Source organism: Bufo bufo, chromosome 10 (genome assembly GCF_905171765.1).
Source record: "Bufo bufo chromosome 10, aBufBuf1.1, whole genome shotgun sequence".
Classification (NCBI taxonomy): Eukaryota; Metazoa; Chordata; class Amphibia; order Anura; family Bufonidae; genus Bufo; species Bufo bufo.
In genome coordinates, this window is record NC_053398.1 from 52,179,204 (window position 1) to 52,196,210 (window position 17,007).

General features: G+C 41.6%; 1 protein-coding gene across 1 annotated transcript; it reads left to right on the forward strand.

The window, feature by feature from the left end:
• The first annotated feature begins 3 nt into the window (after positions 1–3).
• LOC120980320 lies at positions 4–16,418 on the forward strand. The gene is made up of 2 exons (XM_040409354.1): positions 4–47; positions 12,241–16,418. The coding sequence occupies exon 2, from the start codon at positions 12,251–12,253 to the stop codon at positions 15,827–15,829; it is 3,579 nt and encodes a 1,192-aa protein (XP_040265288.1). The 5' UTR covers positions 4–47; positions 12,241–12,250; the 3' UTR covers positions 15,830–16,418.
• Positions 16,419–17,007: the final 589 nt, after the last annotated feature.

The following is a 17,007-nucleotide window of genomic DNA, read 5'->3' on the forward strand; positions in this document are numbered from 1 at the left end:
TGACGTCAGAGAAGATGAAGCGGGTATAGGCGGCGCAGTGTGCTGAGGTAACTGGCGGCGGTGTGATACGTTCTCATGTATGTCACGGTTCACTCTACTGTCCATTCATGTCGTGATAGATTAGGGCTATAGGAATGCGCCATAGATTACAAGGGGAGGTTTATGGCAGTGACGGTATTCTATACTACTAGCAGGAGACACTATAGTATAGTGTGTGCTCTGTGTTACTGGGCTGCACTGAAAGGGAAAATCAAACTTTACCCCAAACTAGTAAAAACCAGTCAAAAAATAATACCCCCCCCTTTCCTAGATAAGGCTGTGTTCACACCTAGTATAACCGGCCACCAGCAGAGCCCATTGAGAGAGCGGTACAGGAAGAGCCCTGAACAGAGCCTTACCACTGCCCGTCCTCATCAGCCCTCTGTGCACCCTCAGAACCCTGTGATTGCAGAGAGTAAGATCTGCAGTGAGATCTTCTGCACAAATCAACATGACGTTTTTTCCACAGGGTGAGGATGACGTTTTGTAACATCCCTTCCACTTTGCTGTTGTGAAGAGTAGATTTTTCGTCTGCAGCGTGCGTATTGCATGCAGAAAGGTCTATCCTCATGACAGGGTCGATCAGTATCTGAACGGTAGTGGCAGTGCACGCCTCTGACTAATGTGTAGTGAATGGAGCTGGTTACTGCAGCGCTGCTCCCAGCTAAGGCCCCTTTCACACGGGCGAGATTTCCGCGCGGATGCAATGCGGTAGGTGAACGCATTGCACCCGCACTGAATACCGACCTATTCACTTCTATGGGGCTGTGCAGATGGGCGGTGATTTTCACGCATAACTTGTGCGTTGCGTGAAAATCGCAGCATGCTCTATATTCTGCGTTTTTCACGCAACGCAGGCCCCATAGAAGTGAATGGGGTTGAGTGAAAATCGCAAGCATCCGCAAGCAAGTGCGGATGCGGTGCGATTTTCATGCATGGTTGCTAGGTGACAGTCTAATCACTGTATTATTTTCCCTTATAACATGGTTATAAGGGAAAATAATAGCATTCTGAATACAGAATGCTTAGTAGGTGATCAATTGAGGGTTATAAAAAAATTAACTCACCTTCTCCTCTTGTTCGCGTAGTTCCCGGTCTCTTCTTTACTTCTTAAAAGATTAACTACTGGCTAGGACCTGTGGTGACGTCAGATCACATGCTCCAATCACATGGTCCATCACCACGGTGTTGGAGCATGTGATCTGACGTCACCAAAGGTCCTTTAGCCCACAGCTCATCATTAAAAAAGTAAAGAAGAGACCGGGAACTACGCGGACAAGAGGAGAAGGTGAGTTAATTTTTTTAATTTTTTTTAACCCTCAATTGATCACCTACTAAGCATTCTGTTTTCAGAATGCTATTATTTCCCCTTATAACCATGTTATAAGGGAACATAATACAATCTACACAACACCGATCCCAAGCAGGAACTTCTGTGAAGAAGTTCGGGTTTGGGTACCAAACATGCGTGATTTTTCTCACGCGAGGTCAAAACTCATTACAATGTTTTGCACTATCGCAGCGGAAAAATCGCGGGTGTTCCCGCAACGCACCCGCACATTTTGCCGCAACGCCCGTGTGAAAGAGGCCTAAGTGAATAGGAAAAGTGCTGCAGTTACACACTCCGTCCACTGCGCTATGGACAGCGCTGTGTAGTTCTGCCACCGACACTACACTGAGACAGCCCATCGGCAGGGTGTTGGGTCCCCGCTGATTATATATTGATGGCCTATCTGGAGGCTAGACCATGAACGCTAAAGGAAAGGGCATCCTCTTTCAATTTGTGTCACGTGTACAACCGCAACCCCATTGAAAACTGTAGAAAGTCTGCGTGCATTTTTCCATGGTCACCCTTTTATCTCTAAATACATCTGTAGGGAAGCTCCTCACAAGTACATTAGTTACACATTTATGCATCCATGTTAGGGCCCTTGTACATGACCGCATGCCATCTCAGACATACACTCCGTGAGCGGGCCATATTTCCCGGAGCGGCATTGATCCTGCGCACGGGAGCGCACAGCATCATAGATTACAATGATTCTGTGCACGTCGGGCCTCCTCTGGTGCTATTCTCCTGCACTCATAAGATCTTATGAGTGCGGGCCGACGGCACAGCATCATTGTAATCTATGATGCTGTGCGCTCCCGTGCGCAGGATCAATGCCGCTCCGGGAAATATGGCCCGCTCACGGAGTGTATGTCTCAGATGGCATGCGGTCGTGTACAAGGGCCCTTATGGGCATGTGTCCTTGGTCTGGCCATGGGTTCAATGACCCGAAATCACAGTTTATAGATATCAGGGCTCCAGATGGCGACCAAAATGGTTCTTATCAGCAGCGCAGTGGAAGAGTCTCTCCCTTCCCCTGTGCTGCCGCCGCCGCGGCCAATGAGAAGAGGGACAGGGGGAGGGGCTGTGGCCACTGCGCCACCAATGAAGATAACTGACCTGTTAATACAAATACAGGAGGCGGGTGCCGGAATCAAATAGCCGGCACCCGAACTCTATGACAGGGAGCGGCACCTGAGGGGTTAACTGCCGCTGATCGCAGCTCCCTGTCATAGAGGTCCCGCCTCCTGTATTTGTATTAACAGGTCAGTTATCTTCATTGGTGGCGCAGTGCGCCCCCCCAACACCCCAGTATAATAAACATTGAGTGCGCCCCCCCCAACACCCCAGTATAATAAACATTGAGTGCGGCCCCCCTCCAGTATAATAAACATTGAGTGCCCCCCCCCACTATAATAAACATTGAGTGCGGCCCCCCCAGTATAATAAACATTGAGTGCGCCCCCCCCAGTATAATAAACATTGAGTGCGCTCCCCCCCCCCCAACACCCCAGTATAATAAACATTGAGTGCGGCCCCCCCAGTATAATAAACATTGAGTGCGGCCCCCCCAGTATGATAAACATTTAGTGCGCCCCCCCCAGTATAATAAACATTGAGTACACCCCCCCCCAGTATAATAAACATTGAGTGCGCCCCCACCCCAGTATAATAAACATTGGTGGGCAGTGCCAATGAAAGTTAAAAAATAAAAATTAACTCACCTCCTCCAATTGATCGCGTAGCAGCCGGTCTCCTGTTCTTTCTTCAGGACCTGTGGTGACGTCACTGAGCTCCATGGTGATGTATCATGTGATGAGCACAGTGATGTCACCACAGGTCCTGAAGAAAGAACAGGAGACCGGCTGCTACGCGATCAATTGGAGGAGGTGAGTTAATTTTTGTTTATCTTTTTAACCCTCATTGGCACTGCCCACCAATGTTTATATGTTTATTATACTAGGGAGGGGGGGGCGCACTGCCCACCAATGTTTATTATACTGGGGTGTTGGGGGGGTCGCACTGCGCCGCCAATGTTTATATGTTTATTATACTAGGGAGGGGGGGGCGCACTGCCCACCAATGTTTATTATACTGGGGTGTTGGGGGGGTCGCACTGCGCCGCCAATGTTTATATGTTTATTATACTAGGGAGGGGGGGGGGCGCACTGCCCACCAATGTTTATTATACTAGGGAGGGGGGGGCGCACTGCGCCACCAATGTTTATTATACTGGGGTGTTGGGGGGGGGGGGGGCACTGCGCCACCAATGTTTATTACATGGGGGGGGCGCACTGCGCCAGCAATGTTTATTATATTGGGGTGTATATAATGTTTATTATATTGACCTTCTACTACGCATTCTGCATTAAAGAATGCTATTATTTTCCCTTATAACCATGTTGTTATAAGGGAAAGTAATACAGTGAATAGACTTTCATCCTAGTAACCAGGCGTGAAAATCGCACGGTTCAACCGGAAGGATGGATCCGGTATTTTGAATGCCGGATACGGCACTAATACATTCCTATGGGGAAAAATGCCGAATCCGGCATTCAGGCAAATCTTCAGTTTTTTTTCGCCAGAGATAAAACCGTAGCATGCTGCGGTTTTATCTTTTGCCTGATCAGTCAAAAGACTGACCTGAAGACATCTTTTCCGGTATAGAGCCCCTGTGACGGAACTCTATGCCGGAAATGAAAAACGCTAGTGTGAAAGTACCCTAAAATATTTAGTTTAAATCCCCCCTTTCCAAATTTTACATATAAAATATATAAACAATAAATAAACATATTACATAGCGAAAAGTCCAAACTATAAAATTTTTTAAAAATTTCTCCTATGCGGTGAGTATTCGCCATTTTTAGTCACCTTGTCACCCCAAAAAATAGGATAGGACTGTTCTATTATGGGCCGAACGTTTCATAAAATGCGAAATGCACGCTGCTTTTTTTGGTGTTTTTTTTTGCACGGTATTGAGTATCGCAATACTTTTTTATGGTGACGAAAGCGAATCAAAACTTTGGTATCGAAACAACCCAACGCCAATCTGATCGGCGTAGCGTTGTCACAATATCAAAATTTTTATTTGGTTTTGATTAGGCGACTAAAAATTTAATTTGGCTCCTAAATTTTTCAATTCAGGAGCCAATGGCTACTAGGTATTTTTTTTTGTCTGGAGCCCTGCAATAAAAGGACACACCGCTTTATGAGACAGGTATATTGCGGACATGCTAGCGGCGATCTAGCCGTGCATATCTGCAGCTCTATAAGCTAAAATGAGGTGAGGTGACAGAATCCCTTTAATGATGTGAAAAGTTATTATAAATGGCCAAGATTAAAAGAAGCAAAACAAAAAAGAGGGGATATTATGAATCTATAAGCAGCTCCAATTGGGAATGTAAAGGTGATTGGAGTGATCCTTAATAATAGTATCATCCAAGACAGTAGAGTACATGTGGGCACCTAAATACATATACAGAAGATGTCATACGTAGTTAACTACAGACAAATTCACAAATGGCAAATTTATATGCTGATAGGCCGACTACGACTTGATGGTAGGTATAATATGTGTGAAGGTGGTAATGAGGTTACAAAAAGCAGGTGAAGGTCAGTTTTTCATTAAAGTACAAATTGATAGAATTAATTTGCTCATCTGTAGTACCTATATTTATATACACCTCCATGTGCTTCATAGATCAATGTTCACTTTTTAAAAGTTTTTGGTGGTAGCCTCAAATGGTTCAATCAGTGCTTTTTCATAATAAGGTCTTTTATCTATTGCTGTGCTTGTGTCCCCATACACAGTTGCAAGAAAAAGTATGTGAACCCTTTGGAATGATATGGATTTCTGCACAAATTGGTCATAAAATGTGATCTGATCTTCATCTAAGTCACAACAATAGACAATCACAGTCTGCTTAAACTAATAACACACAAAGAATTAAATGTTACCATGTTTTTATTGAACACACCATGTAAACCTTCACAGTGCAGGTGGAAAAAGTATGTGAACCCTTGGATTTAATAACTGGTTGAACCTCCTTTGGCAGCAATAACTTCAACCAAACGTTTCCTGTAGTTGCAGATCAGACGTGCACAACGGTCAGGAGTAATTCTTGACCATTCCTCTTTACAGAACTGTTTCAGTTCAGCAATATTCTGGGGATGTCTGGTGTGAATCGCTTTCTTGAGGTCATGCCACAGCATCTCAATCGGGTTGAGGTCGGGACTCTGACTGGGCCACTCCAGAAGGCGTATTTTCTTCTGTTTAATCCATTCTGTTGTAGATTTACTTCTATGCTTTGGGTCATTGTTCTGTTGCAACACTCATCTTCTGTTGAGCTTCAGCTGGTGGACAGATGGCCTTAAGTCCTCCTGCAAAATGTCTTGATAAACTTTTGGAATTCATATTTTCTTCGATGACAGCAATCCATCCAGGCCCTGACGCAGCAAAGCAGCCCCAAACCATGATGCCCCCACCACCATACTTCACAGTTGGGATGAGGTTTTGATGTTGCTGTGCTTCTTTTTCTCCACACATAGTGTTGTGTGTTTCTTCCAAACAACTCAACTTTGGTTTCATCTGTCCACAGAATATTTTGCCAGTACTGCTGTGGAACATCCAGGTGCTCTTGTGCAAACTTGTGCAGCCATGTTTTTTTTGGACAGCAGTGGCTTCCTCTGTGGTATCCTCCCATGAAATCTTTTTGTTTAGTGTTTTACGTATCGTAGATTCGCTAACAGGGATGTTAGCATATGCCAGAGACTTTTGTAAGTCTTTAGCTGACACTTTAGGATTCTTTTTCACCTCATTGAGCAGTCTGCGCTGTGCTCTTGCAGTCAACTTTACAGGACGGCCACTCCTAGGGAGAGTAGCAGCAGTGCTGAACTTTCTTCATTTATAGAAAATTTGTCTTACCGTGGATTGATGAACTTTTGGAGATACTTTTATAACCCTTTAAGCAATCCCAGAACTGGTGTGTGTTTTTTATAGGGCAGGGCAGCTGTAACCAACACCTCCAATCTCATCTCATTGATTGGACTCCAGTTGGCTGACACCTCACTCCAATTAGCTCTTTGAGATGTCATTAGTCTAGGGGTTCACATACTTTTTCCACCTGCACTGTGAATGTTTACATGGTGTGTTCAATAAAAACATGGTAACATTTAATTATTGTGTGTTATTAGTTTAAGCAGACTGTGATTGTCTATTGCTGTGACTTAGATGAAGATCAGATCACATTTTATGACCAATTTGTGCAGAAATCCATGTCATTCCAAAGGATTCACATACTTTTTCTTGCAACTGTAATGCTTCTCTGGAAGAGACATGCAGGCTAGTCTCCTTTCCAAAAGGAAAGCTGTTGCATATCAGGAATCCAGTTCATTCTGCATAATTACCCTTTAACAGACCTGAGCAAAGAAGCTTGGCTGCCTGAGAGTCCTTGTTTGGGGTACTATTTGTCCTTATGGAGAGCACCGAATATGCATGAGAAGTTTCATAAGCCAGCAATGTTCCTCTAAAATTCTGGGAAACTTAGCACATCTTACATCTGCTGACATCAGATAGGCTTAGGAAAGCTAATTTGAATATCTTTGTCAGAAACCCAAAGGGTCATTGCTTGGGTTACAAAACTATGCATGCTAGGCACTCTCTATAATAAGAAAGGGTACCACCACCCATCCTCCCAAGACAAAGTTTATGTATTGCCAAGAAACCCAGAGTAACATCTTAAAAAAATAAAATGATGTTCACAAAATTATTTCAACATAAGGAAGACATATGGAGAATGTTAATAACTATTTTGTGAGGCATCACTTGTCTTAAAAGCGAAGACATTCAGATTTAGAACATTTTGACTTTTTCCAAATTTTCTGTAAATTTTGGATTTTTTTTAAAATAAGGTAAAACAAATTTACCACTAACATAAGGTACAGTGTTTAGTAGAAAAACAGTCTCTGACTTGAATAAGTAAAAGCATTTCAACGTTATTATCACATAAAGTGACACATGTCACATTTGAAAAATGGGGCTCCAGCATTTGGTCCAAACTGGCTTCTGCTCAAGGGCTTAAGGCTGGGTTCACACCTGAGCGTATTCGATAAGCACTTTTTACAGGCGTTTCTATCGGGCGTTTGTATTGGGCGTTTTTAATGGGCGGAAACAAGCAAACGCCCATTTAGGCATGTTCCCGCTGAAGTCTATGGGCGGGAACGCGCGACAATACGCCCCCAAAGAAGCTCCTGTACTTCTTGGGGCGTAGGGCGTTTTACAGCGCGTTCGTACGCGCTGTAAAACGCTCAGGTGAGAACCATGCTCATAGGGAAACATTGGTTTTTGCCTGTTGAGCGTTTTACAGCGCGTAGGAACGCGCTGTAAAACACTCAGGTGTGAACCTAGCCTAAGGTGGATTAGATCCTTTAGGTGGGCAGTGTAATTTCAACAGACTTTAGTGCAGAATCCAATATCACAAGCGAATATAAGAAACTTTGTAATATAACTTATTAGAGAAACATGGCTCTTTCTCCACTTATGAGCTACTTCTCAGGTTCAGGAGGCTGAGTAGCCAAGGCATTACATGAAATGCTCAGCACAATGTCTGTTGGTGCTTGAAATACTGCAACACTTCAGAAACTGTGTAATATTGACATAGCCCAAAGTTTTGAGACTGACACAAATTTTGGTTTTCACAATGTTTGCTTCTTCAGTTTTTATGGTGTCAGTTTGCATTAACTCCTAGATTGCTATGAAAATTGATCAGATGAATTAATTCCGAAGTCATTCCTTTTCATGAAAATTAATTTAATCACAAAATCCCCATTTCCGCTGCATTTCAGCCCTGCCTCAAAATGACCTGCTACCATCAGTTCTGTGATCATCTTGTTGCCTCAGGAGAAAGAGTTAACGAGGACACAAGGTAGCTGATATCAATTTGTCATGCTGATTGAATTAGAAGAGTAGACTGGTTGCTATAAAATGGGGGTGATGTTTGAAATCATTGCCTTCAGAAGAAAGCAATGATTTCAAACATCACCCCCATTTTATAGCAACCAGTCTACTCTTCTGAAGGCAATGAATGGGTTGCTTACCTCCAAAGAAACACATTCAGTTATCATTGCTTTCCATCAAAAGGGCTTCCTTCTCAGGCAAGGACATTGCTGCTTGTAAGAGTGCACCTAAATCAACTATTTGTCGTATCATCAAGAACTTCAAGTGGAGAGGTCCAATTGCTGTGCAGAAGGCTTCAGGACACCCAAGAAAGTCCAAGTGCCACAACCTTCTCCTAAAGAGGATTCAGCTACGGGATTGGTGATGAACAATGCCTTTCACAGCATGATGGAGCACCATGTCACAAGACAAAAGTGATAACTAAGTGGGTTAGTGAATAAGGCTAGGGCTACATGGCGAATGGGATTGCAGCGTGAGAGGCAAAAGATCCATCACTGCTGGATTTTTTTGCAGCTTGTGCTGCGATCCCATTCATTTCTATGGGATAACGCTATTCTGCAATCCTGGTTGTGACAGTTGTCTCACTATAATTGTTGGCATGTAGCCCTAGCCTTAAAACATTGACGTTTTGGGTTTATGACCAGGAAACTCCCCAGATCTCAACCCCATTGAGAACCTGTGGTCAGTCCTCAAAAAGCGAGTGGACAAATAACAACATAGAAATTAACAAATAAGCTTCAAACCCTGATTAGGCAAAAATGAGTTTCCTTCAGACAGGGTTTGTCCCAGAAGCTGATATCGAGCATGCCAGAGCAAATAGCAGGAGTCTTGAAAAATAAGGGTCAGCACTAAATTATTGAGTCTTTTGCATAAACTTGATGTCTTTGTGTATTATCGTGAATTCTGTTATTTGGGAAAAATAGACTTACTAAAGCAAGATGAGACACAGTCCCAACCACATTCCGGCAGGGAAAGAGCAGAGCGCTTTGGCACACCCTAACTCAGAAACAGCATAGCTTGCTGTGCTACACTGTTTCCGTAGCTCTCATGCACGGCAATGAAAGCTACTGAAACAGCAGAGCGCTCTGCTGTTTCCCGACCAGGAAGTGGTCTGGACTGTGCCTCATCTCACCTTAGTAACACGAAGATGAGACAACCCTTCAACACGACTTAGGTGCATAAAAATTTACTTGACTATGATAAAAGATATATAACATACACAGTAAATTAGGTAAAAGTCACCAAAGCCATGAGCTCCCATCAACCAGTGCTCAATATGGCACCCAGCCACCACCCATATGATAGAAAGAGAGGTTATTGTGGTACACTACCCTGATTATGTCCTTAATGGAGCCAAACTCTTTGTTACATTTGTCTTCTAGTCTCCTGACCCTTCATAGCACCACCTAAAGGTCTACAGTGTGCAGTACGTATGTACAGTTACTTCATACTTCAGGAACACAACCTGGTATCAGGCACCATTAACCAACTACATTACAAGGAATTGAATATACAATTTGTCAATAAAAGTTTTTGAAAAAAACCTTATGAAATGCTTTTAATTGTTCTTCAGTATTAACACAGAAATATCTGACAAAAAGATCTAAAAACATTGAAGCAGCAAACTTTGTGAAAACCAAAATTTTTGTGTCAGTCTCAAAATATTTGGCCACAACTGTGCGTATATCTACTTTTAAGAAAAATGCCTCTTTCTCCAGTTCTCAGCTACTTTTTCTTCTCTCCCCTAAACTGATCATCCACTCTCAATTCATAGCTGAAAGCCATCCTGAGAGAAAAGATGGAGCAGCCGTTCAATGAGAGATCAGGTTATATGCTGCCCATTGAAGTGTATAGATAGGAAAGGGGGTTAGTGAAGGTAGACTGAGGCATAGACACACAGAGCACTGTTGCTGGCTCAAGTAGGTTTTTTGTCTCGCCCCAGTGTTGGATTTATAGCTACACTGCTACATAATGCTGTATAATGTCCTCCTTGTAGCAGCTTATGATGGGATGCTTTAGAGCAGGGATGCTCAACCTGCGGCCCTCCTGCTGTTGTAAAACTACAACTCCCACGATGCCCTTCTGTAGGATGGTAGCTGTAGGCTGGCAGGGAATGATGGGAGTTGTAGTTTTGCAATATCTGGAGGGCCACAGGTTGAGCATAACTGCTATAGAGGGAAATAGGTGCAATATCTACTCTTCTCTTTGTGGGAGAAATCATTGCAGCTAGTCCACTGGCTAAGGGAAAACTGACAATTAGAGAGTCTGAAGAGGGGCAAGCTGGTGATAAATATAGAATACAAAGTATATGATGATGGCTAGATTTACAGGTGAAACTCGAAAAATTTAAATATTGCGCAAAGTTCATTTATTTCAGTAATGCAACTTAAAAGGTGAAACTAGTATATGAGATAGACTCATTACATGCAAAGCAAGATATTTCAAGCCTTTATTTGTTATAATTTGGATGATTATGGCTTACAACTTATGAAACCCCAGAGTCTTAATTTTGAGGTACCCTTTGCTCAGGGGGTATGGATGAATTAGCTGACTAGAGTGTGACACTTTGAGCCTAGAATTTTGAACCTTTTACGAAATTCTAATTTTAAGCTGCATTAATGCAATTCCTTTTAATTTGTATTATGGAAATAAATGGACTTTTGCACGATATTCTAATTTTTCGAGTTTCACCTGTATAATGTTATGAGTTATTTCTCATGTACACACAAGAGTTTATTCTGAAATGTAATTTACCCTTTAAAGTTAAGGTAGGCAAAACCATCAGGATCGGAATAGTTCAGTAAGTCTTCTTTTACACAGTTTAATGAGTATGCTTAACATTATGACATATTCACAGACAACGCCATAAATATGGGTACCAGAGGTGGGGTCTCGAGAATGGAGCACTATCTCACGCCCTCAGTGAACTGAGATGTGGCTGCAACATGAGCTGCTCTATCAGTTCAGTTCTATGGGAGTCCAAAAACAGGCAAAATGTACTTGGCTGTTTTCAAAACTTTCATAGAAATGAATGGAGAGAGCTGTGCATGCACAGTCACCTCTGCATTCACAGAGGTTCCAAGATGGGGCCCTGTATCTTGTTGATATGCTATAAATCTCAAGATGGAGATTACTCCTTTAAAGTGTTCTCTGAGAGTGAGAACCCATGGTCAGGGGGCCTAGTATGGTACCAAAGCAAAAATGCCATTCCTGTACAGGTCACCACTGAGGCCATTAATTGTGCTACAACCGTTACCTGCATTTTGATGATAGCAGGGAGACTGGAAACAGTAGAGACAAGAGCTCGAAACTGAACCCGGAGTACTAGTGAGTTTTGTTTTTTAACTTTGCTGCCAAGCCAGTTAGAGAGAACTCATTTAAGTTTTGTTTTTTGAATGTGTTTTCTTTTGTCAAAACTTTTTTTTCCCTTATACATCTCTTCCCTTTAAATCGGTCATATTTTTTGCCTGAAAAAAACGTGTTCAAAAAGTGCAAAAACATACCACTATATAAATGAAGCCCTAATGTTAATTTTTACCTACAGTGACTGCTTACTAAAAATAATTAAATGTTGATGATTGAAAGCCATGAACAATATATCTTTATGCATTCTCTTTCAGCAAGGGGGATTTGCAGAGAAGAGGCACGGATTGAAATCCCACGGAAGCACTCTGAGGCGCTTCCGTGGGCATTCATTCAAGTCAATAGATCCGCACTGCAATGCGGGATTCACGCACCACGGCGACCTTATGGTAGTGTGAATAAGCCCTAAGCATGTAGACAGCTCTCCCGATCAGTAACATCATGTGTTCATATAGTTTGTAGAAATGTTTCTACTCTTTTGAAAAGTATTGCATTTTAACATATGATGCTCTCTAAAGGCTTCATTCAATGCTTGTTTTTCTTTTTTATGCAGGCATCACATCATGCCAAATTGTATTGTGCGTGGTTGCATTCCTACAAGGAAGAAGCGTGATCCTTCTGTAATTCTTCATGGTTTTCCTAGAGAACCTGAGAAAATTAAACTTTGGCTGCAACAGACAGGACAATATGATGCCGACCTTGATAATATGGTAGTTAAAGTGTATCTAGGAAAAGTAAATGACTCCTATAGAATGTGTTCCTTACATTTCACAAATGATAGTTACCACTACGATGGCTATCGGAGGATTTTAAAAAAGAATGCGGTTCCAACAATTTTTAATACAATAACACAATCTTCAATATCTTTAGTAACTGAAAATATTTCAACATTGCCAGGACTACCAAACTCTTCTAGTGAGCACCAAACCGCTTCTGCTCCACCTGCTAATAACCGCGAACCATCCTGCTTTGGAAGATTACGTAAATCTCGGGCTAAGCTTGCGGCTATTCATCCAAAAACAACCTCACAACCCACTATTCAGCAAATGACTTTAGTTCCTGTCGTTCCTCAACATGTTTTTTTTCAAGCCTGCGGAATTAGTCAGGAGCCTAATCCAGTGGTTGGTGACAGATCAGTAACTATTCAGCCGGCTTCAAATACTGTTTGTGAGGCCACACAAATTTCTGCCTTGTCTGGTGTTAGTCAGCAGTCATCTGTATCAAGACCTTCTTCCTTGTCTGTTTTGGAAGTACCAGTGTCGTCATCCGTATGCATTCAGCAGAGTACATCTGCAATATCAGAATTTAGGGCATCATCACACAGTGGTCAACTGGAAAAGTTAACACCTGCTAACTTGCAGCAAACCACTTCATTTCCTACCACATTTGTGCAAGAACCATCTTCTTCCATTCTGACAAATTCGAACTTGCCTTTGAATACCCAGCTCAAGCCAGAAGCTACAGATTCAAGCACCAAAACACCATCTTCCACTACATCTTTCTGTCCAATAATATCCTTACCCACATCATCAACTCCAGTAATCTCTACTTCTGGATCTGACAAGTCTCCCTACAAAACTATGTCAGCTCCATCAATCCCCATTCCTTTAACTGTTCTTAGTGAAACAAAGCCACGCCCCATTGCCATTCTTCCCGCCTCTGGAACGGTGTCCTCCGTGACACAGACACCAACAACATCGGGTTTGGCACAAAAACCACCCTCTATATCTGTTGTCCAAATTCCACTTAAATCACCTACTTCACAACCCATAAAACCTGGTTGTCAACCACCATCAAAGAAAAGAAAACTTGAGGAAAATACTGTTTTATTGGAAAAACGCGGCGCATCCTCTTCTGTGCCAAGTACATTGCCCAGTCATTGTATGAGCCAAACATCTATTAATACAGGTAATATTTATTTTGTATCAAGCAGCACCCCATTGGTTCAGCCATCTTATCTGATTCAGAAGCCTTTAATGGTTGACAAAGGTGTCAACACTGATTCTTTCACAAACAGAAAAAGTTGCTGCGTTGCCACTGACCCAATGCGTGGGAAAAGAAATGCTCGCACACAAACTAAAATATATAAAAAAGATCGTAAAATTATGTGCACCTTATTAGTTTCAGGCGGACAAACAAATCATTACAATGAATCAAGTATGTCTCGTGGCAGCACAGATGACATAGGACTTAGTGACTGCAGTCCTTCCAGGTCAAGTGACAGTGGTGATGAGCAGTCTGACGTTTTGGAAACCGTTAATTTAGATCTAGTTAAAGTTGAAATCTTTTCAAATCGGGAAGTGGATGTATGTGAACGTACTACTTTAGATCATAAACAAGTAATCCATTTTAAAGATGAAAATGATTCATCTGCAGGGCAAGCAGTTCTATTCCCAACACCTTTTAAAAGTGCCCTTACATTACCAGATTTTGATATCAATACACTGAAAATAGAACCCAATATAAAAACTGAAGAGGATCAATTTCCAGTTTCCGGTTCCATACAAAATATCACAAATTTTGTATCCTATAAACCCAAAATTGAAAGGGCTTCACCCATTCCAAGTGAGCCATTAGATCAAATTTCATGGGAAACATCTGCCATGCAGACTGATGATGAACTAGAAGACCTAAATGACTCCTCGTTCTATATCAATGAAATGAGTGAGGATGAAGATGAATCATTCTTACTTCCAAGTGATGCAGAAGATGAAGACGACATAAAACCTGTGTTCCAGGACTTGGATTCACCAGTGGAGAATCCTGTTGAAGAAGAAAAGTATATTGTTTTTGAATCCTGTCTCAAAAAGCTGATAATGATGATCCCGTGTAGGTCAGAAACAAAGTGTATGTCACCACTTACACAATACAGAAAAGCAACCATTGGATCTTATTTGTCTATAGAAGTTCGTTGCAGATCTGGTCATACAAGTTTACTATGGGAGAGCCAGCCAAGACATGGATATCAACCAATGGGAAATGTTCTGTTATCTGCCGCAGTGCTATTTAGCGGTTCAAGTTTTCTAAAATCCCAACATATGTTTAAATTGCTGAATTTAAAATCAATAGACAAAAGTACCTGTTATAAAACTCAGTCTATGTACCTGTTTCCTACCATTAATCATCACTGGAAGGAGGAACAAAAAGCAGTCATACAAAGTATCCAGGAAAGACCACTTTGCTTGGCAGGAGATCAACAGTTGGACAATCCTGGATTTTCTGCCAAGTACTCTACATACTCCTTGATGGATGTGGCCAGCAAGAAAATTTGTTCATTTTCAGTACAGCCTGTTATTCCACAAGTGACGTTGGAAGGCCTAGAAAAAATAGGATTTCAGAAGTCTATGCGTGAGCTCCAAACTATGAATGCTGAAGTGAAAATGATTGTTACTGACAGAAGTGTTGCTATTCAGGAACTTCTGAAGAACAATTATCCTGGTATCATTCATCAGTTAGATCTATGGCATCTATCCAAATCAATTGGTAATGAAGTTTTAATGGCAGCCAAACGTGAAGACTGTGAAATCTTATATCAATGGGTGGAGGCAATCAGGAACCATATTTGGTGGAGTTTTTGCACTTGTTGTAAAAATCCTGATTTGTTTATTGAAAAATGGAAATCAGTTCTTCAGCATGTCACCAATGTTCATGAGTGGGGTGGTGATAGTGACTGTAAAGCGTGTCATCATCCACCTCTCCCAGAAGAAGTGGTGAACAATACAAACTGGTTGAAGAAAGATTCAACCGCCCATGAACAACTCAAAAAAATAGTAGAAAATGTCAGTCTATTAAAGGACTTAAAACGTCTCTCATTCTTCTGTCACACTGGAGAGTTAGAGATTTACCATATCACTTGCCTTAAATATCGTCCAAAGATGTTACATTTCTTCCTGGACTCTATGGTAGCACGGACACAACTTGCAGCCCTTGACCACAACACAAATGTCTGTAGGTTAAAAGAACTGGTGAAAAATACTTCAAGAGGAGATGCATTAAGTGCTAAAACACAGGGATTAGAAGTCTTCAAAGGTCAAAAGTCATGGATTATAAAGGCTTTTTATAAACCAACCTGCCAACATTTTCTTTTTGACATTATGAAAGATGTTATAGCTCTTGTCAGAGAGGAGAAAATATTTCAGTGACCCTCCACTTGTGGAACTACTTACAGAGAGTCTCTCATCTCCCTCAAGCATTATTATTTTCAGTATTTCATTAGTAGTACTGTTGACATTGACTCCAGATTGCTACTTTATATGTGCATACTGCCCCTTTCCGCTGCTGTAAAACTCCACTGACATTGATGGGTATCATGAGCTTGTGCTCAGGAGGACCTCTCCATTTTGAGCACGTAGCTTTCGAGTCCTGTCAATGTATTGCAGATTTGCTACGGGGTGAGGGGGAGTATACACATATAAAGTAGCAATCCAGAGTCAGTGTCAGCAGTATTTGTCATGTAGTACTGCAATTAGTAGTGCTGGAAGAAGGTGATAGATTCCCTTTGAGGGCTTACAAATAAGAGATCATCTTGAAATGACACAGTAGTTTAGCTGGGTGCTGATTGGAAGACCTTTAATATGTATTTCCTCTACCCAAAAATTTTATAAATTGTACATTTTGAATGATCTATTTTACAGAGTTGTTTATATAACTATTCCAAGTACCAACAGATTTCTTCGGTAATTATTTGTGGTCCAATTTTATTTTTAAACTGCAGTTATATAATAAAATGGAAGTAACATAATAGTGTTCTTACTGTTTGCATTAGAGGCGGCTGGTTGGTGATATAAAATGTGGTAACCACTAAATGAGACCCTTCTCTTTGGCTTGTTTAGTGTTCCAGGTAATGTGGTGGCAAAATAATATAGTTATTGATGCATAGCTCAAAACAATTTATTTATTTATAAAAAAATATATATACAGTACAGACCAAAAGTTTGGACACACCTTCTCATTCAAAGAGTTTTCTTTATTTTCATGACTATGAAGGCATCAAAACTATGAATTAACACATGTGGAATTATATACATAACAAACAAGTGTGAAACAACTGAAAATATGTCATATTCTAGGTTCTTCAAAGTAGCCACCTTTTGCTTTGATTACTGCTTTGCACACTCTTGGCATTCTCTTGATGAGCTTCAAGAGGTAGTCCCCTTAAATGGTCTTCCAACAGTCTTGAAGGAGTTCCCAGAGATGCTTAGCACTTGTTGGCCCTTTTGCCTTTACTCTGCGGTCCAGCTCACCCCAAACCATCTCGATTGGGTTCAGGTCCGGTGACTGTGGAGGCCAGGTCATCTGGCGCAGCACCCCATCACTCTCC